Source organism: Podospora pseudocomata, chromosome 4 (assembly GCF_035222375.1).
Source record: "Podospora pseudocomata strain CBS 415.72m chromosome 4, whole genome shotgun sequence".
NCBI classification, from domain to species: Eukaryota; Fungi; Ascomycota; class Sordariomycetes; order Sordariales; family Podosporaceae; genus Podospora; species Podospora pseudocomata.
Genome location: NC_085888.1, coordinates 28,339 through 53,450, shown reverse-complemented (window position 1 = coordinate 53,450; position 25,112 = coordinate 28,339). Strand labels below are relative to the sequence as shown.

Sequence of the window (25,112 nt, the reverse complement as noted above, 5' to 3'; positions counted from 1 at the left end):
AACCACCTACTTGTGTTCTAACAGCCTATTCAGCTCACACAGCAAGGACCAGGGCTAGGCCATCAGAGGAAGCTGTCAGCACTAACGTACGTTATAAGCGAGCGACCAATATAAGCGAGCAACCACTTTTTTCACGCGACGCGTAACCTCACCCTCAAACCTAATTTTCTCAACAATCTAAAATGCCATCTACTTCAGAGGAAGCCCATATAATCTTAGCCCTTGAAGCTCTTCAAAATGATAAAAATCTAAGTGTATCAGCTGCAGTTAAGATGTATAACGTCGATCGCAGCACGCTTAGACACCGCCGCGCCAGCCGGCCTGTACGACGCGATACAACACCCAATTCGAAAAAGCTGACTCAATCGGAAGAGGAAGCTATTGTCCGATATATTATTGAGCTATGTACGCGATATTTTCCACCAAGACTGCGTAGTGTGGAAGATATGGCCAACTATTTGCTCAACAAACGCGGTGCGCCTCCTGCTGGCAAGCTCTGGGCTCACAACTTCGTCAAACGCCAGCCAGAGCTCCAGACGCGTTATACACATAGATACGACTACCAGAGGGCCTTGTGCCGTACGATCCAGAGAGGGTGCTTTCCAAGCTGGATGTGAAGCTTCGTATGCCAACACCTCCGACCTCCCGGCCCGGCACCCCACAACCTTGGGTCTTCCAGACACCATACAACCCCCAAGAAGCTAACTCGCAGTCAACGCTTACTAAGACTCGCATTGCCAACCATCAAAATAGCTCCCCGACTTCAATGTTGGCTGCTGTGGACCAGCTTGCTAAAGTACAATGGCTGTGATGCACCAGGTGGCTCTCCTACGTGCAGAGAACACTTCACTCCGCAAGGCCAACGAGGCACTAAGTAAGCGCCGGAGAGCCAAAAAAAAACGTGTGCGGCTCGGAGGATTACTTACTGTGCAGGATGCACACGATCTACCGGACAAGAAGGCCGTGGGTGGAGAGGGAGTGCAAGAAACACAGCCGGATGGTAGTAGTGCAGGGGGCTCATACGAAGGTTCGGTGCTGTGGTGTGTGCGGCAAGCCTGGCCATAATGCACGTACTTGCCAGTAGGCTGCAGAATTGTCTGATTCAGTTATTTCGGATGTAATTATGGTTGCTTCCTAGTATTGTTGTGTAGTAATTGAGGATAATGGTATAAAGGTTGTGAAAAAGTGGTCGCTCGCTTATATTGGTCGCTCGCTTATAATGTACGTTACTCAAAGAGGAGGCTATTGCTTACGTTGATGTTATTCTACGGAGCGATTTCCGCAATAGGTACCAAGTTGATATACTCTCTCAATCTGGCAGCATTCTCACTTTTAGAGGTGATTTGGAATGATACTTACGCGGCTCCCAGCATACCTAGTTGCGTAATACAACCGAGTTCACTATTTTGAATCCTAGAACAAGCGAGAAGAAATCGATGTGCCTCAGCCCCAATTCGGCATACCTGCCTCATATTTGGGTGGACCTTGTCGGTTCGGTCTTGGTAGCACGGCTTTGCAACCGACGGAATTGTCAAGATGCCAGACATGCAAGTCAATGGGCTGAGTGGTACATGTATGTAAGCGGTCAACCTTCCCTCTAGACTGGCTCTCACCTCCATGTCCAAGCACTAGAGAGCCTTATTTACGTCCCGAGTCATTTTACTGCAATCTTTACCCTCAACACAGGAGCCACAAGAACCGACCAGCACCATCGCCCACGACTGCCATATTATCGCCGTGTCCGACCGTGGCTTCCAAAACGACCCGTGCTCCGCGGGACCGTGCTATGGAAATGGGTGCTCGGTTACCGGCTGCGGTGGCAGCGGAAAACCAAGCGGCGACTTGAACAGCTGTTACAGGAACATTGGACAGAGCATGTGGATGACGGTTGCGTGGTTTTCCAAGGGTGCAAACCGGTGTTGCAAGCGATCGACTTGGGCTTAGGGGGTTGTTGTCCCGGGACGTTGTCTGAGATGATTGGGTCGAGGGAGTTGGATGTCGTTGGACGTTTGACTTTTTCTCGGCGGGAAAGCGAGAAGAAGCGGGGGCGATAAAAAAGAACAACATGGAGGGTAGAGTGGGTAGTTATGTAACAGGTACAACTTTGGGACAAGAGACTGGCTAGCAGTTTACGACTTGTACCTCATGAATCCATCTGTGCCATCTAGATATTCACTATGTTCTTCCAGCATATCCCTGATAGAAGATGTCCTAGTAACCGAACAACACTTACCAAAACCTTTTACCACGCCGCTCCCTTGGACTTCTTCACTACAAATGCACCACGGTCCATGGTGTTGATGACAATGAACCCGCTAGGTAAGAACGGGTAGTGACTCCAGGTGCCAGTGAATGTGACATTTCCACCACCGGGAAGGTGATCGTCCTCGGGGTATGTGTCAAAGTATGCCACCTCCTTGATTCCTTTGCCGGTGGGATCTCTTGGCACAGACCTTAAATCCAGCACGCTGATGCCAAGGGCGTAATTGCTCTGGTACGAGAAGCCATCTTTGACAAACTGGTTATGGTCGATTCCCTTTCTCAGATGCTTGTAGTGTCCCGTCTGCTTCGGTTTCTCGAGCGAGCTGATGTCCCAGATGTACGAGACGGGGTAGCCGTCACGTGCAGGACCGCGTGCGTCGACTTCGTCGTATTCATCGTCAGCAATGATATATTGTTGCCACTGGGTGTCCAAGACCCATCCCTGGTGGGTATAGCTGGCGCCTTCGTAAGAGGTGGTGGATATGATGGTGATGTTCTTCTTGTCGGTTACGTCGTAGCTAGTGATCTGTCAGGATCCTCCCAACCGTGCGAGACTTGGCAAAAAACACTCACATCGTCAACGCATCCTCATTATACCCATAGCAGATATCTTTGCCAACATGCTTCTCATCCGGACCACGATACACCAAGCACTGGGCATCGTGCACATAGCCGTCCGCACCAGACCCACCAAGTGTGGTTGGGTTTGCAGGGTCCGTCAGGTCGAAGAACAACAACCCTGCCTTGTATGTCGAGTTCCTGGGCTGGAATCCCACAGCCACACCGTAGTTCAGCTCCTCGTTGGTCAAGACATTATGCGATCGCCCAATAGGCAAGGCATCTCCCCACCATCCTGCCAGGTCCTTCTGGTTGGAGAAGACCACGGGACTCGCTGGGTCAACGGTCAGCAACTTGGCCAAGTCGAATATCTGGACTCCATGTTTCTCTGCCTCGCTACCAATAACAATGTAACTCTTGTACCCCTTGATCTCTCTCCACAAAGACGGTTCAGCAGTGGTGTATTGTGGGAGACGACCAAGGTACACCAGCTTGCCTTGCTTGGTCACCTCGGCAAACGAGGTCCCGTCCAGCTGGGCAATGGCGACGAATTCTCTTCCGTCAGGGGAGGTCCAACCCCATGATCCGGCCCCCCTTCCTTGAGTGCTCCCTAGCTCGGCATGGGTCTTGAAGTCGTACAAGTCGAGCTCCTTGCACCTGAACCTGTAGCGTGAGTCGTTGGGGATGTAGGTCGCAAAGCCGTTGGTGCAGGCGTAGAAGTCGCTGGCCTTTTTGACGGAAAACTTTTTGTACTGGCGGGAGTCGTAGGCACCTTGGGCTTCGAACTCACTCCAGACACGCTTAGACTTGTGTTAGGGGATGTTCGTATTTATTGATAAGGACAGAAACTGACATTTTTGAGAGCCATGATTTGCTCGTGGCGGATCCCACTATCATAGAGCTCGGCCTTGAGCTCCAGATTCACCGGAAGCTCCTTCGCTGCCGCGATGGCAGCAAAGATTGCCATGACAACAAGTGTCTTCATTGGTGTCAGCATCGCGCGTGGTGTGCGTCCCGTCCGTGTGTGCGACAAATGTGGCGATGATAAGGACGTATAAGGTATACACTGGACGCCAGGAAAAATTTATAGCAGTCACAAGACTTTGTGGTACCGCAACCAGCTTGACGTGACAGCTCAGAGATTGATGTAGCCCAGCTGGATCGATGTAGCCAAGGAGAAACTCATGTGGGCAACCGTGGTCTCCTCTTGGCATTCTTATACCTGGGAACATTGCAGGAACTCGAGTACCTACCAAGGCAAGCATAGGTAGTTCACCGCGTGTTTCCGTCTACACGATATCACAGGGCCATTTGGCATCATGGGCCAGAAAGGGCAGGTAATCTATCTATCCGCCGCCAAGCCCGGCAGTTGCCCACAAATCAACAGCTCTACATAGAGTGAGTAGCACATGGCCGCATACCCGGCATTAATTCCGCGTGTTATATGTGCGACGACTGCTGTAACGGCCTGGGCCCAATGCCGTGGCACTATCTGGGATAGATTGTCCTACAGATGAGCCAAGTGCACCTTCTGGTCCAGGACTCGGATGAAGTGATCCGGGCATCAGATGATGGATGCTCCCCAAGTGATGGGCCACCTGCCTGCTCTATCTCTCATGCAGTGTAATTTTCGTGATTCTACAACATTTTGACGACAAACATGAAAAGGGCGGGTGCCACGCTGGCAAGGAGAGCTACCAATGATGTGGCCCTGTTTGGATGTCAAGAAGAGTATCTAGGCACCTTCTGGTGTTGGATAGGGATATATGGAACCACAAAATCCTATTTCAATTTATTTCGGCTTTGTGAGGTGGGTGTAGGGATTCAGGGGGTTAGGGGTCCAGGGGTCTAAAGTAAGGTACCTACCTAAGTATCCTCAACTAAAGCCACAGGTTCGTTTAACCCCCATTCCATGCTGGGACGACAAAAGTCTATTTCACGTTCATCTCTTGAAGCAATCGAGATCTACATCAGAGTGGATGGAAAAGTTCAGCCAATGTTATGCATTGCATGTCTTGCAGGCTTAGCACGGCCTACGCTTTGGGTGCTCAGAAACCGGCTGCAGTCGTTTACGAGCCCATGTGCCTGTAGGCCAACGCAATTCGCATCACATATATCTGTGCGGAACGTCAGAGTGCCGCCTGACTGCAAGACGAGAGAGACCATACCGCAGTGCGAGAATAGCAACTGTCGAGATTTGCAAGCATGGTCACCCGTTATGTAACCTGCGGTTCGACACGCTGTGCACAACGATCATTTCGCCCGTCTGCATTGCGTTTGGTCAAGAAATTTTGATGACGATTGAAATGATATCAGATGATGCTGATGCTTGTGTAAAGGGATCTGGTTGATGAGAGCATGCATCCAATTGCATGCAAGGTTCTGGGGGAGATATTGAATAGGTGGCAGTACTTAACATTGCTCATGCCTTCATACTTCTCCTCGAACTTTGTCACGCCCAGCAAACAGTTTCCAACTTGCACTTTTGCTGGCAAAAGCCCCCTCACCATCATTCACGGCTGGATTTTCTTATATCTCAATCTTGAAACTGTTTTCTTGTCCACATCCAATTTCTATCGCAGCCGGCTGCATCATCCCACCGCACCGCTTGCACCCACACTGCTTTTTCCTAAGCTCCTCTCACTGCAAACGAACGAAAAGAACAACATCTCATTACAACAAAAATAACAAGAAATGAGACCCAATACATCCCTCCTTTTAGCATGGGCTCTCCCTCTGGCCCTGGCGGTCCCAGCACCACTTCCTGTTGAGGATCGTTCTGCCTTGGAACAACGAAACGCTTATCTGGAACATCTGGAACAACGCGCTCCTAATGAGGAGGGAGCTACTATAGAAGAGCGGGCTCTTCTCGAAGAACGGTGCGGTGGTGGCGGATGTGGTAGCTGCACAGGTAGCGGGTGCGGTGGTGTCCAAGTCGCCGCCGTTCCAGAAGTTATTCAGAGCAGTCCGTGCACCACGTGCGGGGAGGTTGTCGTTCCTGGACCACCAGGACCACCTGGACCTCCTGGACCGCCAGGAATCTCCAGTATTGGTCCTCCAGGACCTCCTGGAATGCCTGGCGGTCCCGGTCCAGTAGGTCCTCCTGGCCTTCCTGGCGGTCCCGGTCCCGTCGGTCCTCCCGGTCTCCCTGGCGGTCCCGGTCCCGTCGGTCCTCCCGGTCTCCCTGGCGGTCCCGGTCCCGTCGGTCCTCCTGGTCTACCTGGTGCTCCTGGTCCTGTTGGTCCTCCCGGCGGTCCTGGCATCCCTGGACCCCCTGGGCCAGTGGGTGCTCCCGGGGTGGGCGTCGTCGGACCCCCAGGACCCCCGGGACCTATTGGACCAACCGCTATCCCTTACCTCAGCTATGGACTTGGGTATCCTGGGGGATATGGATATGGCGGATTTGGCGTCCGGGGAATTGGGTACCCTGGATATGGCTATGGTGGTTATGGAGGATATGGGTTTGGAGTGCGTGGCATTGGGGGATATGGAGGATATGGCGGTTATGGAGGGTTTGGTGCCCGTGGTTTTGGAGGGTATGGAGGATATGGAGGATATGGTGGGGGTTTTGGCGCCCGTGGATTTGGAGGTCGTCCGTGAACAACAACAGGATTGGACGTGACACTTCTGCGCTGTCACGTGTTTGAATGCTACTGATCTTGGTCAGTTGCTATATGCCCGCAGGATTCCTACCATCACATTCATTTTTTCTTTCTTTTGACAGGTAGCTACCTATGTACCTAATGTTTATTCATAGTTGCGCAGCGCTGAATGAATCTCATTTGTTGAAGGCGAAAGATGTCATGGACTGAAACATTAAATTAGACATTACGCTACCCTGTTGACCGCTCAGTTGTGAAAACCTCTGATAATGAAGTGGTTTACATGTACTCCTGTTTGGCGAGTGAAACCCCGAAGCCCACCGGACTCAGCGATTTTGCCGCACCATCTTTCCCAACCGTCATGACAAATTCCTCCAACCCCACAAAGTCATAAGTAAACCTATCCATGGTACCCCAATTCACGCACCGGGCGTCAGGGTAAACAGCTTCCTCATCAAAGGGCTCACCTCTCTCGTCATCTACCTGATCAAACACCATTCTCCACAACTTTTGGCTACCCGCCTTGAGACTCGAAGGATACAACCTCGCGATCCCAGGCAGCGTTCTCCCACTGGCGGCAATATTGTAGAAAGTAAAGTTTCCCAATACATTGAAGCCCTTCACCGTCCACTCTTTGATCGCCAGACCTGGACCATCATCGACTTCCAACTCCACCACAGAATCACTCTCCTTGTCCTGGTAGATGCCCGCAAGGTTTTTCTTAGCCTCTTGCTTTGTGACTGCGTCTAGTGCCGGGATAATTGCCTTCAGCGTCTGTGAGATGACATCTGACTGAACAAAGAATTCATCGGTGACCTCTTTGCCAGCAGTCATAACGTTGACGACAATATCGTAGTCTGGAACAAGAGCGAACATAGTGTGGTATAGTCCAAGATCACCAGCCTTGGTATAGATGTCTACCACTCTTCCATCTGGCACGAGTCGGTCGGCACGCTGGATTTCCCATGGCGCTCCCAGCACATGGCCGCGAGAGGATGTGAAGGTGGTTGGAGACAGCCACTTTCGCGTGGCGAGGGGGGACAAGAGTCTGTTGGAGAGGATCGCCGCGCCGAACGACAGCATGTCGCGGGTGGAAGAGTACATGCCGCCAGATCTAGATTTATTTTATCAGTTTAGACAATGAAACGTCCCCTCGGGATGAAAAGCGGAAGAGGAGAAGAGAACGTACGACGCAAAAGTGCCGGTCTTGGTGAACCAGGTTGGGTCATCAGCTGGGATAAACCCCTCCTTGTCTGGAGCTGGTGGCTCGTTCAGAGACGTCTTTTCCATGCCTGCTGGAAGAAGAATCTTTTCTCTGAGAAGTTGATCCAGGCTCTGGCCTGTGGCTTTCTCGACAACGAGTCCAAGCAATGTGATCCCAACGTTGGAGTACAGCGGTGCGGTGTAAGGGGCGTACTGAGGATGCCGGCGCGGCATGTTTTTGAGGACGTCTAGGTAGCTGGTTATTAGCACTCGCAATACATCTCACTACCAGAAAGCCTCTCACCCTCTTCTTCACAGGCTGTCGTGTTCCCCAGCCCAGAGCAGTGCCGCGCTCTCGTTTTCTCTTGTAATGGCGGAAGCCCCATCTTCTCAGCTGGAAAGGAAGGAAAGTTTGCCAGATCAAAAGCAAGGTCCCTTCCAATTCCCGAAACATGAGATGCTAATGCACCAATAGTAACATGTTGCCACTGTACTGCCTCAATCTCTGTTCCATGGACTTGATTCTCTTCAAGCTCAGGAAGGTATCTCGTAACGGGTTCATCCCACCGGATCTTGGTCTGCTGGAGCAGAGAAAGGACAGTGAAGAGCTTGGTACAACTGCCAATACGATAGACAGTGTCAGCCGTAACCTCCTCTGTGCCATTCTTGTTCTTGATCGGCGGTGTGTAATGAAGGTCGACCAACGGAACATCTTCGTGAATTGATCGAACACCGATGGAGACAGCTGATGCGTTGTAACGGGATGTCATGCTCGCAAATACAGCTTCAAGACTCTTCACAGCTTCCGCGACGACTGAATCTTTGCTAGGTCGCCTTGGGGGGGGTAGAACCGCGCCCAAAGGAGGGCAGGGCTTACCGTCAGCCCCCGGGAGCCGAAAGGCGGCTACCACAATAAGGGACAGAATGCTTGTAGTTTTGACCATGATGGTACTGAGAACTTGAAGGGAGAGTGTAATGTGAGATGATGTTGGAAAAGTGTGGTGCTCAGACTGATCCTTTTTACGGTAAATGGAGGGAGTTGGAGAGAGTTTTATAGCTGCTGTCGTCTGAAGAATACACCCGAAGTCTGACCACTATCACAGATAGGCGAATATCCCACAGAGATACCAACACCAAACAGATCTTCCTCGTTCATGAAGCAGCCACACCATCGGATTGCGGATTGCCCGTTGGAGGATGAAGTGCTTGTTGTTTCGGCTTGTAGGATCACCTTAGACTCGGATTTCGATTGAACCGCAAATCGATTTGTTACTCCATTCGGAGCACAAGTGGGGCTGCGTGTTGCCATGTTGCGTTGGAGCCTGAAATTAAACCAGTCCGAGGTTCATAATGCGAGTCCATTCTGATCAACATTGCGCAAATACCGGCTCATCTCAAGATGTGAAATCCTTGGTTTCATCCAACGCATATTCCATCCCTTATGAGTTGCTAGCTTCCTCTACACATCCTAAACCCAACGACTAAATGACTTTACAATGAGAGGGAGACCAGTTATGCAAGCTGCGAATCAGGCAACACCACCTCAACCAAACCAACCTGGCTTCTACAATCCCAAATCTTGCGTAGTTTGAGACCAGCGCGCTCGATAATGTCCTTGAACTCAGCTGGCTTTCTCTCGATGCCATTGATAATTGACAACATGGCCAAATCGCGCTGGTGGGAGTACCGTGTGTAATACCCCCAGTTGGCCGGCAAGGGCGCGGGCGCTGGTTCGATCTCGGCCGAGCCAAAAGTGGTATTCATTACTTGATCGCTGTTACCAGACATTAGCTGCTATACCTTTTAACTACTGATGTTTCAAGAAGACGAAAATCTCACCAGATGAGAATTCGGCTGTGCGGTCCCATAGCCGGCTTGATAGCACTTAAGATCTGCACGCAATAATCATCGGACCAATCGTGCATGATGTACCGCAGCCAGTACACATCTGCCCCCTTCACTGGGTTGGGCTCAAACATGTTGTGAGGCCAGAACTTGACCTTGCCCGATTGCAAAGCTTTGGGGTGTTCCTTTGGCCAGACCTCAGTTTCGGCTTGCTGGAGGACTGGAGCGCGGTCTTGGACAACGAAGTTGAGGTTGGGGTAAAGGCGAGAAAGCTCCATACTGAAAGAGCCTGTTTGACTTTCATGTTAGCTGCCTTGATTGCGAGAGATGGGCCTCGAAAGGGGCCAGGAGGTCGAGGGGTGCACGTACCAACTCCACCGCCGACGTCGACAACAGTGGCGTCGCCCAATTCACCCCAAGGGAAATCTAACACAAAAGGTTAGTTTTGGCTGACTTGACTGTGAATTTGACATGATTGTGCTCATCTTACCAAACAGGTGAGCCTTGCCATAGACTCTGCCACCACCCAGCATGGCCAGCCCGAAAATGGCATGCTCTGGTCTTGCCACCAAAGTATTGGCTGCTTCACCATTTGTTTTACCACTGGCGGCAACAGAGGTGAGGCCTTCTTGCAGAGTGTTGCCGAAAGAGCCGGGATAAGAGCTGGTGGCACCGTTGGTTCCGTTCTCACAGAGGGCTTTGAGATCACCAGCCTTGGCTTTCTCCTCAAGCCAGTCCCAACGGGGCTTGTCGGTGTTAACAGCATCCTGCCACGGGGTGACCTCAACCGCGTACGAATGGCCTTTTTCGGGGTCCGAAAGATAGCGAGGAAGGTGGTCGGAAGCAGTATACAAGTCCAAGCCACTTGTTGCGGTCGTGTTAGTCAGCGGTTGCAGATGAAAGGCAGCGCATCACTTACAAGAGCATAATGTAAGCCCTGAGGGGCTCGTTCCCGACCAGAGCTCGGGAGATGTCATTATTGGCAAAAACATCTTCCTCGATTTCGTTGAAAATGTGGATGGAGCAGAGACAGCGAAGGAGTCTGGACAACTTTCGCGCCTCGATGCCCACCTCTTGGGTCAACTCGGTGACGGAAACGCCTTTCTCGCGCTTGGCCAGGATATCGGGGATGCGCTTGTCGGCGACAACGTGCAGAGCCCGTGCCTCGAAGTACTGATTAGCAACCTCAATCAGACGTGTCTGAGGACTCGAAACAAGCTCCGTGAGTTTTCCTGCCGCCGCCAAGAGTGTCCGTTGAGCATCAAACAGGGGGCGCGAAGGGATACCAAGACCATCTTCGGTGGTGGAGGAAACGATGGTGGACTGGCGATGGGAGATATAAGAATTAATTGTCTTCTGGATCAGAGAAGACAGTTGCAAGAGGGTTTGAGAGGTGGGGTCAATGTTTGCTTGCGTGATCGCCATGATGGAAGTTGTGAACGAGTCTGAATCGAAATTGTTCAAGATCAAAGGGAAGGGGTAGGGCTCAGAACCAGTCTTTATTTAAACTTGAACACAGATACCATCATGACGATTCCCGTGTCGGCACTCGGTCCCGACTTGTCGGATTTTACAAAGCCAAGCATTCCGGTCCATGGGGGTCGACGGCGAGGACCGGAGTTGGTGCACCCGGACCTTTGCCGATCGTCAACGGGCCGATCCAGCCCCGAAGTGACCGGAATCAGATGTATGTGAAATAAGAAGTTTTATTGTCAATACCTACCTAGCACTCGTGCCTCGCTGAACCTCTACTCACATCATTTTATCCTGCCAAGATCGACACAATGGCTCGCGCACTTCCACCTCACACCTGGGAAAACGGGTTCAAGAAGCCCATTCAAGCATCTGCAACACCGTGGGTCTGGAAGAACGACGAACAGGATGATGATCCTCACTCATTCGTCACGCCGCCATCCAAGGAGCTTCTGACTTCCACGGCACACAACCGGGTCGGAATCAATGTCATTCGAACATGGCCCACTTTGTTTGACGGGACTAACAACCCCCATGGAACGCCTGACTGGTGGAAACCGTTAGACGAGGTCGATGTCCTCATTGTCGGCGGTAAGCCTTTCCACACCAACACCATATCACAAAAACAGGTAACTAACAGCGACGAAGCTGGCCCCAGCGGACTAGAGGTGGCACTCAGTCTAGCAAGACAAGGAGTCTCGTTCCGCATCATCGGTTAGTTCTACATGGCGTGCTTGTGCATCAAGTCTTTCTAACACCAGCTCAGACAAAGCACCTACCCCCTTGATCGCCGGACGCGCCGATGGTGTCCAACCACGCTTTCTGGAGACAGTAGCTACTTGGGGGCTTGCCTCCGAGATTGCCGAGGAAGGACCACTGATTGAACGAACAGCCATCTATCTTGATGGCAAGAAGCTACTGTTCAACCGTTCTCATCAGTGTGATTCGCGTTATCGTGGATTGCATATCATCACGCAGGGTCAGATCGAACGAATCTTTATCCGGGACTTGGCCAGGCACAAGTCCTTGGTCGAGCGAGAACGAATCCTGTCCAAGTACACGGTAGAGGGCCAAGGTGAATATCCGGTCAGAGCTACGGTCAAGAATGAGCGGACAGGACAGGAGGACATTGTGCGCGCAAAATACTTGGTTGGAAGCGATGGTGCTGCGAGTTCCATCCGGAAGAGCTTGAGCATTCCGTTTGATGGTGTCAGCACAGATATTTACTGGGGTATTATGGACTGCGTTTTTGAAACTGACTACCCCCACGCCTGGGTATTCGGGTATGCCTTGTTGTTGGCTCCTAGTATGCGCATCGTGATGGGCGCTGACACCTCAGAAACAGGTCGGTAATCAGTTCCAAGCATGGAGGCTGTGTTATTATCCCAAGAGAAGATGGGTACATCAGGTACGCTCTTATGATTCAATCGAGGGAAAGTTAAGGTCTATGAGCTAACGCCTGGCCAAGATTGTACACCCAGCTGGATGTTTCGCAGACCGGGCCCATCGCAGCTGCAAGGCAGCAAAGTGACGCATCATTTGCAGAGGCTGGCGGACGCGTCGAGATTGAGACCGTCACCCCTGAAGAAGTTTTGGAACAAGCCAACAGAATTTTTGCCCCTTACAAGCTGAAGTTTGCAGCACCACTTAGTTGGTTTGCCATCTGGAAGAGTAGGTCTTGGTCTCAACTGCCCCTAGCTGTCTATCAGAACTGACAACATGAAAACTTTACAGTCTCTGAGCGAGTGGCTCGTTCTTATTCGTCCCATGACAACCGAGTCCACCTGGTCGGTGATGCAGCGTGAGTAATCTCTTACCAAGTGCCTACTACCTATCCATACAAAGATTGACCATGCAACAGTCACGTCCATAGCGTCATGGGTGCATTTGGGTTAAATGCATCCATTCTCGATGCAGCAAACCTTGCATGGAAGCTGGGTCTCGCCGCCAAAAACCTTGCTGATCCACAGGCTCTTCTTCCAACATACAGCCTGGAGCGAAGAGAGCACGCAGTTCGTGTAATTGAGGTTTCGGGAGCATACCTTCGCTTTGTCACCGGTTCAGCCATGCCTGTGCCCAACCTTCGCAACTTTGACGCGCTCGGATCAAGCTCCAAGGCAAACGGCCACCAAACCAACGGGCACACCAACGGGCACACCAACGGAGTCAACGGCCACAGCAGTGACGCCAACGGCGACAGCAAGCAAGTCCACCTCCACGTCGAGTCTACTTCTGCGTCAGCAGATTCTCCTCCACGAACACAAGAAGATGCCTTGAACTTCCTCGCCCAGTTCTTCCAAGCTCATGGGCAGTTCCTCCTGGGTGTCGATTGCCCTTACGCAACATCTCCCATTGCTCCCCAAACCGCCCCCCTCCTCTCTTCACCGGCCCCGGTCAAGCTCAACAACGGCGTCAGGGCGCCCAACCCCCGTCTCTGTTTTTCTGATAACCAGACCGGGTATCTCTACGATCTGTTCGAGGGACCACCGAAATTCCACATCCTAATCTTCGGCTCCTCATTTAGGGGAGAGCAGGTCCGCAACAACATAGCAAAGTTGTCATCTGTGATGTCAAGTAAGACTGGTTTCTGGACTCGTTATGGTGGCCAAGACAGATTTACCTTGACGGTGGTGGTGAAACGCATGCCATTTGAGGCAGGCGATGACGCTCTGCTTGATGATCTAACGCATAAGCTTGGAGCAAAGGTGGTGTTTGATGACAGGCAACCTGACGAAGATGCGCACACGACATATGGGGCTAACCATACCAAAGGGGGCGTGGTGGTCATCAGACCTGATCTGTGGGTTGGGGTGACTGCGTTTCCGCATGAGGCGGAGAAGATCGGGGGGTACTTTGATGGCTTTCTGGTCCCGGTATAAGGTATAGACATGTAGTTAGTCGTTATGATTTGTTGTGGAGTTATGGTTGGGAACCATGATACACTGGAGCCGGGCAGGTAGGTAGGCATTCAACACTGGCTTCGACGGGCATTTAAAGGCCTTCCAGGGCTTCAACACAGCACAGGGAGCTCAGGGGTATGTTTGGGTTCAAGCTTCAAAATAACTTCTTAGAAAATGTACTCTTTTTTGTCAGAAGCATCAAACGCTACCCGCGTGATCATGCAGACCAGTAAATTTGTGTTATCTTGTCCTTTGTGTGGGAGGTCTTCTTCTTACTCAAAGATACTCTGCTTGTATGCTGATGGATCAATATAGGCCGACCCGCCACGCTTGGTGAAACCCCATCTAATCTGACTGGCCATGGCGATCTCTGTGTCGACATGTTGGGCGAAAGTCCACGTCAGACCAGGGTCCTTCTGGAAACCGCGACCAACGAGCGCAACGTCAAGTCCATCCTCCTCCAAGAGCTTGTTTGCCTGTCTTCCATTGGTGATGGAGCCAACAGTGGCCACAAGCATCTTGTCGCCGACGGCCTTCTTGACGGCCACGGCAAATGGTGCCTGGAATGCGGGGCCTGATACAATCTTTTGAGCTGGGTGGACACCACCCGAAGAAATGTCGATCAAATCAACGCATCCCTGAGCAGCAAGGGCCTGGGCAAACTTGACCGTGTCCTCGGCTGTCCAGCTCTCCTCCGGCAAAGTCTCCTCGACCCAGTCGGTAGCAGAGACACGGAGGAGGACGGGTGCGTTCTCGCCCACTGCCTCTCTTGTGAGCTTGGCAATTTCCAGGCTGAGTCTGATGCGGTTCTCAAAGCTGCCGCCATATTCGTCGGTTCTTCTGTTCGCATGTGGGCTAAGGAAAGAGCTCAGCAAGTACCCGTGGGCGTTGTGGATCTCGACGAAATCCGCCCCGGCAGCCATGGCCCTCTTGACGGCAGCAACCCAGTTCTTCTTGAACTGCTCGATATCCCCCTTACTCATGGCCTTTGCCTGGCAGTAATGCTCGTTGAAGGCAACATCTGAGGGGCTGATGACGCCGTCTGGCCATCCTCCCACCTTGGCAGTCGCAACAATTCCCTGGTTCATGAGCCAAGGGGGAACTGTGGACGCCTTGCGGCCGGCGTGGGCAATCTGGACGCCAATCTTGATGTTTTGGCTGTGAACAAAGTCGATGACGCGCTTCATGGGCCCAATCTGGGAGTCCTTCCACAAGCCAACATCCTGTGGGGTGATGCGGCCTTCGGGAGAGACCGAGGTGGCTTCGATCATCATCATGCCAGGGCCGCGTTGGGCGATGCCACCAAGATGAGCAATATGGTAGTCAGTCATGTGTCCATCTTGGGCCGAGTACTGGCATAATGGCGCAAGCTGGGGATGGTGTTAATCATAGGTGATAGAGATAACGACTGGATGAGGAAATACATACTCCCAAACGGTTCTGGAATGTTACTCCCCGGATGGTAAGGGGCTGGAAGAGCTTTGGGACAGGCTTGCCGCTTGTTTGAGGATCTTGGGCGGTTCCCGCTGGGGGGTTCTGAGCGGGGGTAAAGTATGAGAGCCCCGGTGCAGGCTCAACGACGATATCTAGGAGTGTCATGGTGCCAGTGTTGTTGGGATTTGTCTCAACTTAGTTAATTACAACATAATTCTTGACCATCAGCAAAGTCTTTTATACCCAATCTTCAGACCGAAACTCGTCAAAAAGACCCACTTTGCTTTGAAATCGACCCTGAGCCAAGATTCACCGCCTCGATTTCGAAGAAGAGAAGAACTGGTGATGTTCCACTTCGTGGGCGCTAGCATGTGGAGCGGCCCGGCAGTATCCACTGCTCCGGGACTTTTTTATCCGCCATTGAGGTGGAATGATGTCATCTGTTTCAAGGAGATGTGATAGGAGACCCTGTGCCAACAGCAATGTCATCAATATTGTTAGCCATCTTTCAGGTCGGCCCATCCCGAACGCGTGAGACCATCAGCGGATTGCCAAGACCCACGCGAAGTGGCGATGCGGGACCTCTCCAAAAAATAGGTAGCGAAGACCAGGGGAAGAATTGAACGCAATGAATGTACCCTCAACCGGAGGAACGAAGACCCGATTCGAAATTATGAACAAACCTCATCATCCATGTTGTCTACGGGTGACTAACAGCTCTACCTACTACCTAAGGTACCTACCTACCTTACCTGCCCTTCTTGACCGGCTCAATTATTCAGACCCATGATCGGGCCAAACTTTTGGACAAAGATATCTGGTCGTTCCACAAACATAGCTTCAATCATCATCTCCCCCTGAGCAATCGTTTCAGCACCACGCCCGAGCATGCCTTTCTCGTATTCTGCAACCGCTTCATTTAGTTCTTCGACCCCGTGCTGTGCAATGCTGGTGGCCAACTCCAACGCGTCCGCCATTGCGAGATTGACCCCCTCTCCATTCGGGACGGTCACATGAGCAGCGTCGCCGCAGAGGGTTGCTCCTGAGACTGACTTCCAGCTCAGGTCCTCTTTCGACAATGTGTATAGCGACCAAGCCCAGAAGTCGGTTGCGTGGCGGATGAGGTCTTTGGTTCCCTCTGCCCAATCTCCATAATACTTGGAAGAAAGCAACATCTCGCGAATGGCTTCAACGTTTTGGAGGTCGAGTGTGCGGAAGAAATGCTCCGGAGTTTGGAATCCAAAATAGATGCGGTAGGAACCGTCGCCTTGCCTCTGTGTGATGGTGATCTTTTTGTCACCGATGGCCAGGTACATTCCGGGGCCAAATTTTCCAGCCATGGTTTTGTAGAGTGGGTTGCCACGGCGGATCCTTCCTTCGAGATAGGCTTTTCCAGCGAACTGGGGTGTTGCTTTCGTGATCTAGGCGACGAAGGTAAGGTAGTCAGTGTCGTATATAGGTACTAGATAGGAGACTGGGATTTCTTACCACCCGCCGCACCTTGCTCCATGCCCCATCGGCTCCAACAACAAGCCTGACCCCAGACAAAACTGTCCCATTTTCAAAGCGTAACCGGGGCCTTCCATCATCTCCAAACGTCACTTCTTTCAAAATATGCCCCCACCTGATCTTGCCCTCAGGCACGGCATCGAGCAGAATTTTGCGGAGTTCGGCGCGGTCGATCTCAGGGGCGTCACGTCCTTCGCCCATTTGGAATATCCTGTTGCCATTTTTGTCGCCCAGTGCAAAGGCAGTGTCGGCATACCTCGCACACTCCTTGAACTTGTCGAATAAACCGGCCTCTCGAAGGGCGCGTTGGCCTGTTTCGGGATGAATGTCTAGGCTGCCCCCCGCACGATTGGAGTTAGGGCTGTCATCTCGCTCGTAGACGATGTAGTTTGCAATTCCTTTGTGCTCGAGAAGCTGCGCGAGCGTGAGCCCGCATGGGCCGGCGCCAATTATGGCAATATGTGGGGTAGACATCGAGAACGCGATGGTATCGAGCACAGGATGGGGCATCTGAAAGCCGCTGTGCACCACTACCTTTATACACGGACTTCCCTCGGCCCTCGGTGTTGACAGCAGGCCCGAGAAACTGCAGTCAACACTCATCGGTTAGGTACCTTAGCAATGTTAGTCGGTTAACTAAAAAGTGATATTTCCGTCGGGGTACGGAAATTGACGCGTCACCTCTCCTCAATACTACACAAACGTCCTCACATCGCTAGAATATCCGCTTACAGACGCGTGTAGGTACTCAAGAGTCACAATGCAGTGGCACGGGCTTCTCGCACCTAATAGTTCGCCTACACGTTGTACTAGTTGGACTTGAAACCATGTGCAGTCTTACATACAGGGTTATACTCGTCTGACATTGAATATGAGGTGCCTATGTATATGAAATTGCTACCCTTGATGCTAACTCCCTTCTTTTTCTCTGGCAAGCTACTTTTTTTAACAATCATTCTCAAAATCCTCTCCTGGTACCAGCTGGTAGGAGGTAATCAAGATCGACCTTCCAACAAAGCACATGCGCCCCCCAGCTTCTCTGATACTTCAGCAATCTACTCAGATCGTCAGCATCTCTTCACTTGACAACAACGAAGTATTTGTTGACAATCACTCACATTTCCATCCTCAAAAACCTCAAAGTGATTACAGTCCAGGTCCAAAGCCAACAATCTTCTCCCGACGACCGTCTCCCACCTCTCGACCGCCTTGGACCGGTACTCACCATCACTCAACCAGGGATACGTTACCCCGCATGCCCGCTCGGTGTTCATGGTCTTGGTGCAGAAGAGCATGGCGCAGGGCACGCCTCCTCCCTTGATGTCTTCAAGTTGCTGCCGACTGTACCGTTCCAACATGCCAGCATGGCGTGAGAACTGCGCTTGGATCTGCTTTCGCAGGGGAGAGTCTCGTCCTTTGCTGCCTACAACGTGCCAAATGACTTGTTGAGGAAGAGGGTCGTGATTGATCGGCAGGGGGGAGTCGATCAGGATGACACCTTTGACGGTGACGTTGGGGTGGTGGGCGCGAAGTTGTCGGGAGACTTCGAAGGCGAGCACACCGCCAAAGGACCAGCCTGTGTTTTAACGGGTTAGAAACCTGTCACGAACGGGCGGCTTTTCGGGGAAACTTACCACCGAGGAGGATCTCGGGCTGCCTTGACAGCTTTGCCTTGTCTATGTAGAGCGTTGCGAGCTCTTGTATTGTCTTTGCCTGTTTCTCTGCAGGATATGAGCCGTCGATACTGTAAATCCCGTAGATGTTGCGGTTCAGACTGTCGAGGTGGCGGTACATGCTACTCAACCCGCTGCCATCATGGAACAGGTACAACGGGGCTTTGGGAGAATCCGACTGTTGTGTCTGCAGTTGAGTGGGGAAGTCACTGTCATTGGCCGACTCCAAACCACGTTGGGAAGCATGGGGGGGTGGGGTGGTCCCGGTGGTGTGCCGGATACCCAATCCCTGAAGCTGCCCCTGGCTACGATGAGATGCAAGCTTCTTGGCATACAGCACCTCCAAGTCGACAACTCTCAGCTCGGATATGCCTTCATGGCCGTTGTCGATGGTAAGACCAAGACGGGATTGCAGTTCCTCTTGCAGTTCAATAGAGAGCAACGAGTCAATCCCGAGAGTAGACAGTGGGGCTGTCTTGTCCACTCCCGCGATATCCAGTCCGCAGATATCTTCCAAGAGATCTTTGATGCTGGTCTCTTCGCCATCAGGAGGTGTGACAGGCGTAGAGATGGAACTCGTGGAGGCGTCAGAGAAGGTCGCCCTGCCATCTTCGGACACGGAGGGCGAGGAGTGCGTCGTCGTGATACCGGAGGCAGAAGCCTTCTTGATGACGTTCATCAGATCTCCGACTGCATTGCAAGCCTCGAGTTCATGTGTTGAGATTTGGAGAGAGGGAAGCTGACGCCTGATGGCGTCGGCCAGCTCGATGAACAGGAGACTGTCAACGCCCATCTCCGAAAGAGTAGTACTCATCCGGGTGTCATCGCCAGCCCCACAGACTTCTTTGATCATTGCCATAACGGTCTGTTCAATGTCGGGCGACTGCTGTGTCTGCTCAACTCGTGCAGCATGCTCCTGCTTCTGACCAGGAGCTCTCTTGGCCGGAACTGGAGCAGCTACCCGCTTGGACGTTGCAGGAACAGACTTGCCTGCCGCCCTCGCCAGGCTTGCTTTGAAGCCAGCCTTGTTGATCTTTCGGAACGACATGCCCTCCACGCAACTCACCACCTTGCCATCTTCTGTCATCACGTAGGCATCTGCCACAATGGCATCATCCAAGTCCACAAGACTGCAGTAAATGTCCAGGTCCCGCTCGTACACATCGTTGCTGTCTTCTGGTAAGATGGCCAGGTCAACCTTTGTGCAGATGCATGCCGTTTGGTCATTGACCTTGATGTTGGCGATAAACCCAGCGGCGTGGAGCATGGTATCGATGAAGGCGGGCGCACAGACAAAGCTGCCCTGGAGTGATAGGCCACTCACGCGGAACTGCCCAAAGCCTTCCAAACCCGTAGAGCTCACCGTAAGGCGGTCCAAAGTGAGGAAAGGCTCTGAATAGGCGACGACACGCGGGAAGATGAGCTCGTAGATGGTACGCGAGGAAAAGGAGTTAGCATTCTCTCGGCCGCCAAACTCGAACGAAGTCATTTTCTGACGTCTCACAAAAGCTTCCTTGCGTGAGAAGATGGTCGAAACAAACTTGGTCGAAGCTTGCCGAAGGGTGCCAGAGCAGTGAACATGGTTTGCTCCGCTCATGAAACTGAAAATCTGTCCCTCTTGCTGAGAGCGATCTAGCTGCAGCTGCAGGTCCGAAGGTGGCGAGTTGTCGTCGTATACAAGAGGCTTGTCGAAAGTGATATCCTCCATAGCTATGGTTGCTTTGGCAAGGGAATCGTCCGTCACCACAGCACCCTCTAGCGCATACTCCATGAAGACCGAGGCGGGACACAAAGGAGTGTTTCCTACTGCGTGGGCCTTGATGAATGGCGCCAACTGCTTGACTGGCGTTGAAAACGACGTGACTTCTGGCTTGTCTGGGGGCGATGACCCCCTAGAAGTGAGAAACTCGAACAAGGGCTCTGGTGAAGCCGGGAGAGAGCCCTCCAGCTCGACTTCATTCTTAAGCTCTCGAAACGGAATGAGAAACTCGGCGCCATAGAGCGGATACTGTGGGAAGGGGTACAGCATCCTGCTAGAAGTGTCGTATACCTCTCTCCATTTAACAGGCACACCGTGGAGAAAGAGCGTTCGCAACATGGTGCACAGTGCCACCCATGGCTTATCCTTTGGACGCAGAGAAGGAAGGAGAAGGGACGTGCTTGGGTCGAAGGCTGCCTTCACCATGGGGAGCGTGATGGGAGATGACCCGGCTTCAAGGACCGTCACGTTGTTACCATTCAGCTTTGTCGCCAGTTTCTGTGCGACCTGAGAGAACTGCACTGTACCCCTGGTCTGCTTGGCAAAATAAGCAGATGTGATCTGCTCCCCTGCCTCCAAGAGTCTGCCATAAGTGCTCAAGCCAACGTCGACGGCACCTTCTGCTCTCAGACAGGGGCGTAGAGTCGCGGCATGTGCTTCAATCTCCTCCAAAATGGGGTCCATGGCAGGAGAATGAAAGCCGTAGGCCACCTCGAGCAACTTATTCTTGATTTTGTTGGCCCTTGCAAGCTCACCGAATCTGGTGAGTTCATCGAGAGACCCAGCAACCACAGAATCTTTTGGGCTGTTCTCGCAGGCGACACTAAGAGCTGGAAACCCGTGTTGTGAGAGGAGAAACTCTATCTCACGCGCCGGCAATGCGCAGGCCATCATCCCGGACGAAGCAGCTGGGCATTTGGCTGTCATCAAACTGGCGCGCTTGGCAACAAACAAAAGGCCATCCTCCAGAGTCAGGGCGCCCGCTGTCACGAGAGCAGCGTATTCTCCGATACTGTGCCCAACGACAGCATCAGGCTTGAGGCCCCAGTGAATGAACATCTGAGCCAGCGCGTACTCGATAACAAAACAGGCGCTTTGTTCCACCACAGGTTTGGGTTCTGCTCTCCAGCTCTCCGAGTCCAAGAGGTACGACGAGACAGCAGGGAAACCATTTGCGGTAAGAATTCCATCACATCTCTCCACTGCAGATCGGAATCGTGGCGAAGTCAGCAGAAGCTCACCACCCATGCCGGCGTAGATGCCACCCTGACCAGAAAACACAAACAACGTCTTTCGGTGACCGGCAACCTTGAGATTGGCGACCTGGGTGACCGCTTCCTGTCTCAGCTGCGACTCGAGCTGCTGCACGTTGGAGCCAAGGACGGAGATTCTGTGGGCGTATCCTTCATTTCTCTTCCGTGCGGTGGCTGTGTAGCACAGGTCCTCTATCTTGACATTGGGGTATGTCTTGATGTAGCTGATGTACTCTTCTCTGAGATGTTCCAGTGCAGCCGGAGTTTTGGCCGAGATGTTGAGGATATGAGACGATCTAGACACCTTCTCGGCTTTATTCCGACCAGCCTTCACCGGCTTCTGGGTGTTGCCGGTGTATTCCTCAAGTACCAGCACGGCATTGGAGCCTGCAGCACCAAAGTTGTTGAGGAGTGCCCGTCTTGGGGTCTTGTCTCTCGTGGTCCAATCGGTCAGAACGGTGGGGATGACAATGTTGTGCTCCCGGATGCTCTTGAGCCGAGGGTTGAGTGTCTTGAAAGATGCTTGTGGTGGCAGCTTCTTCTCCCTCATGGCAAGCAGCAACTTGGTCAGACCAGCAAGTCCTGATGCCGCTTCCGCATGACCAATATTTCCCTTCACACTCGAGATGTACAGGGGGTTATCAGGAGCTCTCATGCCAAAGGTGGACTGTAGACTCGTAATCTCGGCAAAGTCCCCTGCTTGTGTTCCGGTGCCGTGAGTCTCTACCAGTGAGATGCTGTCTGGGTCGATGTGGTTGCGAGAGAGGACTTCGTTGAACAGCTCGGCCTGAGTAGCAGCGTCTGGATGGGTGATGGATTTGGCAGTGCCGCACTGGTTGAGACCCATTCCACGAATAACGCCGTGGATGTGGTCCCCTTCACGAATAGCATCCGAGAGTTTCTTGACGACGACTAGGCCAGCTCCTTCTGCTCGGCAGTATCCATCCGCCGAAACATCGAAAGGCTTGCACTGACCCGTGGGTGACAGGAAGTGTGCACGAGACAACCCCAAGTGCATGTAGGGACTCGACATTACATTTATGCCTCCCGCCAGGGCAACCGTGCACTCCCCTGACTTGAGAGACTGGCACGCGTGGTGCAGTGCGACCGTGGATGAAGAGCAAGCCGTGTCGAACACTATCGATGGTCCCTTGAGGCCTAGCGCATAAGAAATGCGGCCGCTTAGGAAGGCGCGGAGCGTTCCAGGACTGTAGTAAACATCGATGTCTTCCCTCAGATTGTCAACATAGTCTCCTGTAGCCACACCAACAAAAACACCAAACTTGTCCTTGATGAAGGTCGGTGTGGAGTTGGGGCTGTAGCCAGCATCTTCCAAAGCTCCTGCTGCAACATGAAGAAGAAGGCGCTGTTGGGGGTCCATGCACTTTGCCTCCCTTGGTGAGATGTTGAAGTAGGCGGCGTCAAACTTGAATGCGTCATCCAAAAAGTTTCCATGGTTGGGTGTAGGTTTTGGCTTCCCTTTGCCGTCATCCTTATTTCCATAGCTGGTGATGTCGAAACGATTGTCAGGAATCTGGTCTCATGTTAGCGCCGAGGCCATGTGCACAATCACTGCTGTTGACTTACAGTAGACAGAGTGGATTCTCCTCTCACCAGGGTCTCCCAAAATTCATCCAGGCCATTTCCCTTTGGGTAGTTGACAGACAACCCAACAATGGCATACGATTCGGGGGGGCTGTTGAGTGCAAAGTCTCCAAAAGATTCGATGATGCTTACTTTTGAAGTTAGCATGCTCGTTCTCAAGTCTCTCACCAAGGAGCTGGCGTTAGGACCCATGCCGATGACCCTGTATTGAGTGTCTGGATCCTTGTCCAGTCCTTCTCTGAGTGATTGGGTCAAAGAGCCGATTGTGTATAGCCATCCGACAGTTTCGACAAAGACGCTATGGAGGACAACTTCGAGAAGAGAGGAGCCGCTGGCGGCCGCGGCAATAGGATCAAGTAACTGTCCGGTAGCGACGGACCGAAGGGGAATTTGAAGGCATTGCCAGGTAGGGAAGGTAATCTCTCTTGTTTGGACGTCCTGGAGTACTTGGTTCACCAGACAAACGCTCTCAGCGCCACCGTGGTAGTAACCATGCACGTGAGGTGATCGGAAATGTGCTGAGGGATGCTGTGAGGCTGCAATGGTCTTGAACTGTGATAGCGAAGGGCCGCTACCAGAGAGGGAAATGTTGTCGGCAGCAAAGACTGCAGAGATCCGAGGAGTCGGGGTAGTGCTCTGAAAAACAAATACATCACATGTCAGTAGTTGTTACCCAGGTAAGGATCATTAGATATCAGGTACCATACCATCTCGTCAATGTATTGGGTGAGTATCCTCTCTACCTGGTCAACAGGCAAGCCGAAAATACTTAATGCCCATGGAAGATCGCGCCATGTATCAGCAGCTGCTTTGCTGCAAAATTGAGACACTCTAAGACCGATCCAAAAGGCAAGTCGATAAGACTGGGCGGCTGCCCGGACGAACTGCGGGGACAGGTAGGATGGGTAAGATGCAGCAAGGGCAGCGGGTAAGACACCTGTGCAGACGCCTGCTGTTTCAACTGGCTGATCTGACCCGTCACTTCGGGACTGGTATAACATCAGTTCCAAGACCTGTCTAATGAACAATGTGGTTGTCTCAAAGATAGGGTGAGACTGCAGGGCTGGTGGTGGTGTGAGAAATGTTTTGCTGTCTTGGACAAAATCAGTGATATCCTGAGGATTCCCAATTGATGATTGATCTTCTGGAGAAAGGGCGTTGTATTCCTCTTGGAAGTGATCTTTGCAACTTTGGACAAAACCATCAAAGACGGCTTGCTCTTGTCCAAGCTGGTCCAGGATTTGATGGATAGTCTCGTGGTCTGAAAAGTGTGAGGTCGATCCCTGGCCGGGGAAGAGCAGTACGTCGGCCATGTTAAGGTAGATGGTATGGGTGATTGTCGAAGTTGGTAGGGCAGCTGTGTGAACAACTCGAGATACTTTTCAGACTATGTTGAAATAACAAGTGCAAAAGGCCAAAGAGATGCTCCCTTCTTGAATGCAGTTGATGTGTGTGTGTGAGGAGAAGCAAGTCGAAAAAGCAGGAAAGAGGCCAGACTTTAAGGTATCCTGCTTTACCAAGGGAGGGAGTACTCCACTCCAGAAAATGGCGGGCAACTGGCCCTGGCCATCCATACCACCATGTGAATGTGACCCATTCCAGTCAAATGCCACTACTCGGCGGCCAAAAAACGGTCGGCCGATAGTCAAAGGTTAGCACTTCACGCTCCCAACAATAAAGAGATGATAAATTCCAGAGGCTCCGGCCTGAGACCTCATGACTATCAGATTGTTGCTCCAGCCAAGGACAACGAGGAGAACAGACTGTTCCATCTCATCCCTCATTTTCCACATCCTCGTTGAAACACTCTCAACTTTTCCTTTGGACAACAGGTCAAGCTTTGCCAAGATAGTTGCACCACCTGCGACTTTGCCGCTTGACCTCATTGTTTACATGACGGGTTGCATGTATGCCTGACCTGACTACACTGGTCCCTGCAGCCCACATTAAACCCCCAATCTTGGCTCTCCTTCCTTTTTGGACTATATGACGTGGTCGGAGGTAAAGACGTGGATTTTCCAAATATCTCGCTATCG

At 52.1% G+C, this 25,112-nt stretch overlaps 9 protein-coding genes across 9 annotated transcripts; 2 read left to right on the top strand and 7 right to left on the bottom strand.

Annotated features, from left to right (window-relative positions):
- Positions 1-2,242: 2,242 nt before the first annotated feature.
- On the bottom strand, positions 2,243-4,047 carry QC762_400110 (uncharacterized protein; the record flags this gene model as incomplete). Its single annotated transcript, XM_062889465.1, has 3 exons — positions 3,674-4,047; positions 2,836-3,620; positions 2,243-2,780 (listed from the first exon to the last, which is right to left on the bottom strand). Exons 1-3 carry the CDS (start codon positions 3,815-3,817, stop codon positions 2,243-2,245), a joined length of 1,467 nt encoding a protein of 488 aa, XP_062742959.1. The 5' UTR covers positions 3,818-4,047.
- A 1,467-nt stretch (positions 4,048-5,514) lies between these two features.
- On the top strand, positions 5,515-6,442 carry QC762_400105 (uncharacterized protein; the record flags this gene model as incomplete). Its single annotated transcript, XM_062889464.1, has 2 exons — positions 5,515-6,021; positions 6,104-6,442. 2 exons carry the CDS (start codon positions 5,515-5,517, stop codon positions 6,440-6,442), a joined length of 846 nt encoding a protein of 281 aa, XP_062742958.1.
- A 259-nt stretch (positions 6,443-6,701) lies between these two features.
- Positions 6,702-7,526, bottom strand: QC762_400100 (uncharacterized protein; the record flags this gene model as incomplete). Its single annotated transcript, XM_062889463.1, has 1 exon — positions 6,702-7,526. One exon carries the CDS (start codon positions 7,524-7,526, stop codon positions 6,702-6,704), a length of 825 nt encoding a protein of 274 aa, XP_062742957.1.
- A 362-nt stretch (positions 7,527-7,888) lies between these two features.
- Positions 7,889-8,569, bottom strand: QC762_400090 (uncharacterized protein; the record flags this gene model as incomplete). Its single annotated transcript, XM_062889462.1, has 1 exon — positions 7,889-8,569. The coding sequence occupies one exon, from the start codon at positions 8,567-8,569 to the stop codon at positions 7,889-7,891; it is 681 nt and encodes a 226-aa protein (XP_062742956.1).
- Positions 8,570-8,953: 384 nt separating this feature from the next.
- QC762_400080 (uncharacterized protein) lies at positions 8,954-11,022 on the bottom strand. The gene is made up of 5 exons (XM_062889461.1): positions 10,390-11,022; positions 9,961-10,334; positions 9,840-9,896; positions 9,465-9,759; positions 8,954-9,399 (listed from the first exon to the last, which is right to left on the bottom strand). The coding sequence occupies exons 1-5, from the start codon at positions 10,893-10,895 to the stop codon at positions 9,138-9,140; spliced, it is 1,494 nt and encodes a 497-aa protein (XP_062742955.1). The 5' UTR covers positions 10,896-11,022; the 3' UTR covers positions 8,954-9,137.
- A 107-nt stretch (positions 11,023-11,129) lies between these two features.
- On the top strand, positions 11,130-14,073 carry QC762_400070 (uncharacterized protein). Its single transcript, XM_062889460.1, has 7 exons — positions 11,130-11,534; positions 11,592-11,657; positions 11,710-12,226; positions 12,289-12,351; positions 12,412-12,614; positions 12,678-12,744; positions 12,805-14,073. The coding sequence occupies exons 1-7, from the start codon at positions 11,255-11,257 to the stop codon at positions 13,820-13,822; spliced, it is 2,214 nt and encodes a 737-aa protein (XP_062742954.1). The 5' UTR covers positions 11,130-11,254; the 3' UTR covers positions 13,823-14,073.
- OYE32_2 (NADH-dependent flavin oxidoreductase) lies at positions 14,020-15,699 on the bottom strand. The gene is made up of 2 exons (XM_062889459.1): positions 15,272-15,699; positions 14,020-15,213 (listed from the first exon to the last, which is right to left on the bottom strand). Exons 1-2 carry the CDS (start codon positions 15,440-15,442, stop codon positions 14,116-14,118), a joined length of 1,269 nt encoding a protein of 422 aa, XP_062742953.1. The 5' UTR covers positions 15,443-15,699; the 3' UTR covers positions 14,020-14,115.
- Positions 15,700-15,896: 197 nt separating this feature from the next.
- Positions 15,897-17,458, bottom strand: QC762_400050 (uncharacterized protein). Its single transcript, XM_062889458.1, has 2 exons — positions 16,766-17,458; positions 15,897-16,698 (listed from the first exon to the last, which is right to left on the bottom strand). The coding sequence occupies exons 1-2, from the start codon at positions 17,387-17,389 to the stop codon at positions 16,048-16,050; spliced, it is 1,275 nt and encodes a 424-aa protein (XP_062742952.1). The 5' UTR covers positions 17,390-17,458; the 3' UTR covers positions 15,897-16,047.
- A 30-nt stretch (positions 17,459-17,488) lies between these two features.
- On the bottom strand, positions 17,489-24,522 carry pks1 (polyketide beta-ketoacyl-synthase). The gene is made up of 5 exons (XM_062889457.1): positions 23,784-24,522; positions 23,059-23,712; positions 18,421-23,005; positions 17,905-18,362; positions 17,489-17,841 (listed from the first exon to the last, which is right to left on the bottom strand). The coding sequence occupies exons 1-5, from the start codon at positions 24,387-24,389 to the stop codon at positions 17,782-17,784; spliced, it is 6,363 nt and encodes a 2,120-aa protein (XP_062742951.1). The 5' UTR covers positions 24,390-24,522; the 3' UTR covers positions 17,489-17,781.
- Positions 24,523-25,112: the final 590 nt, after the last annotated feature.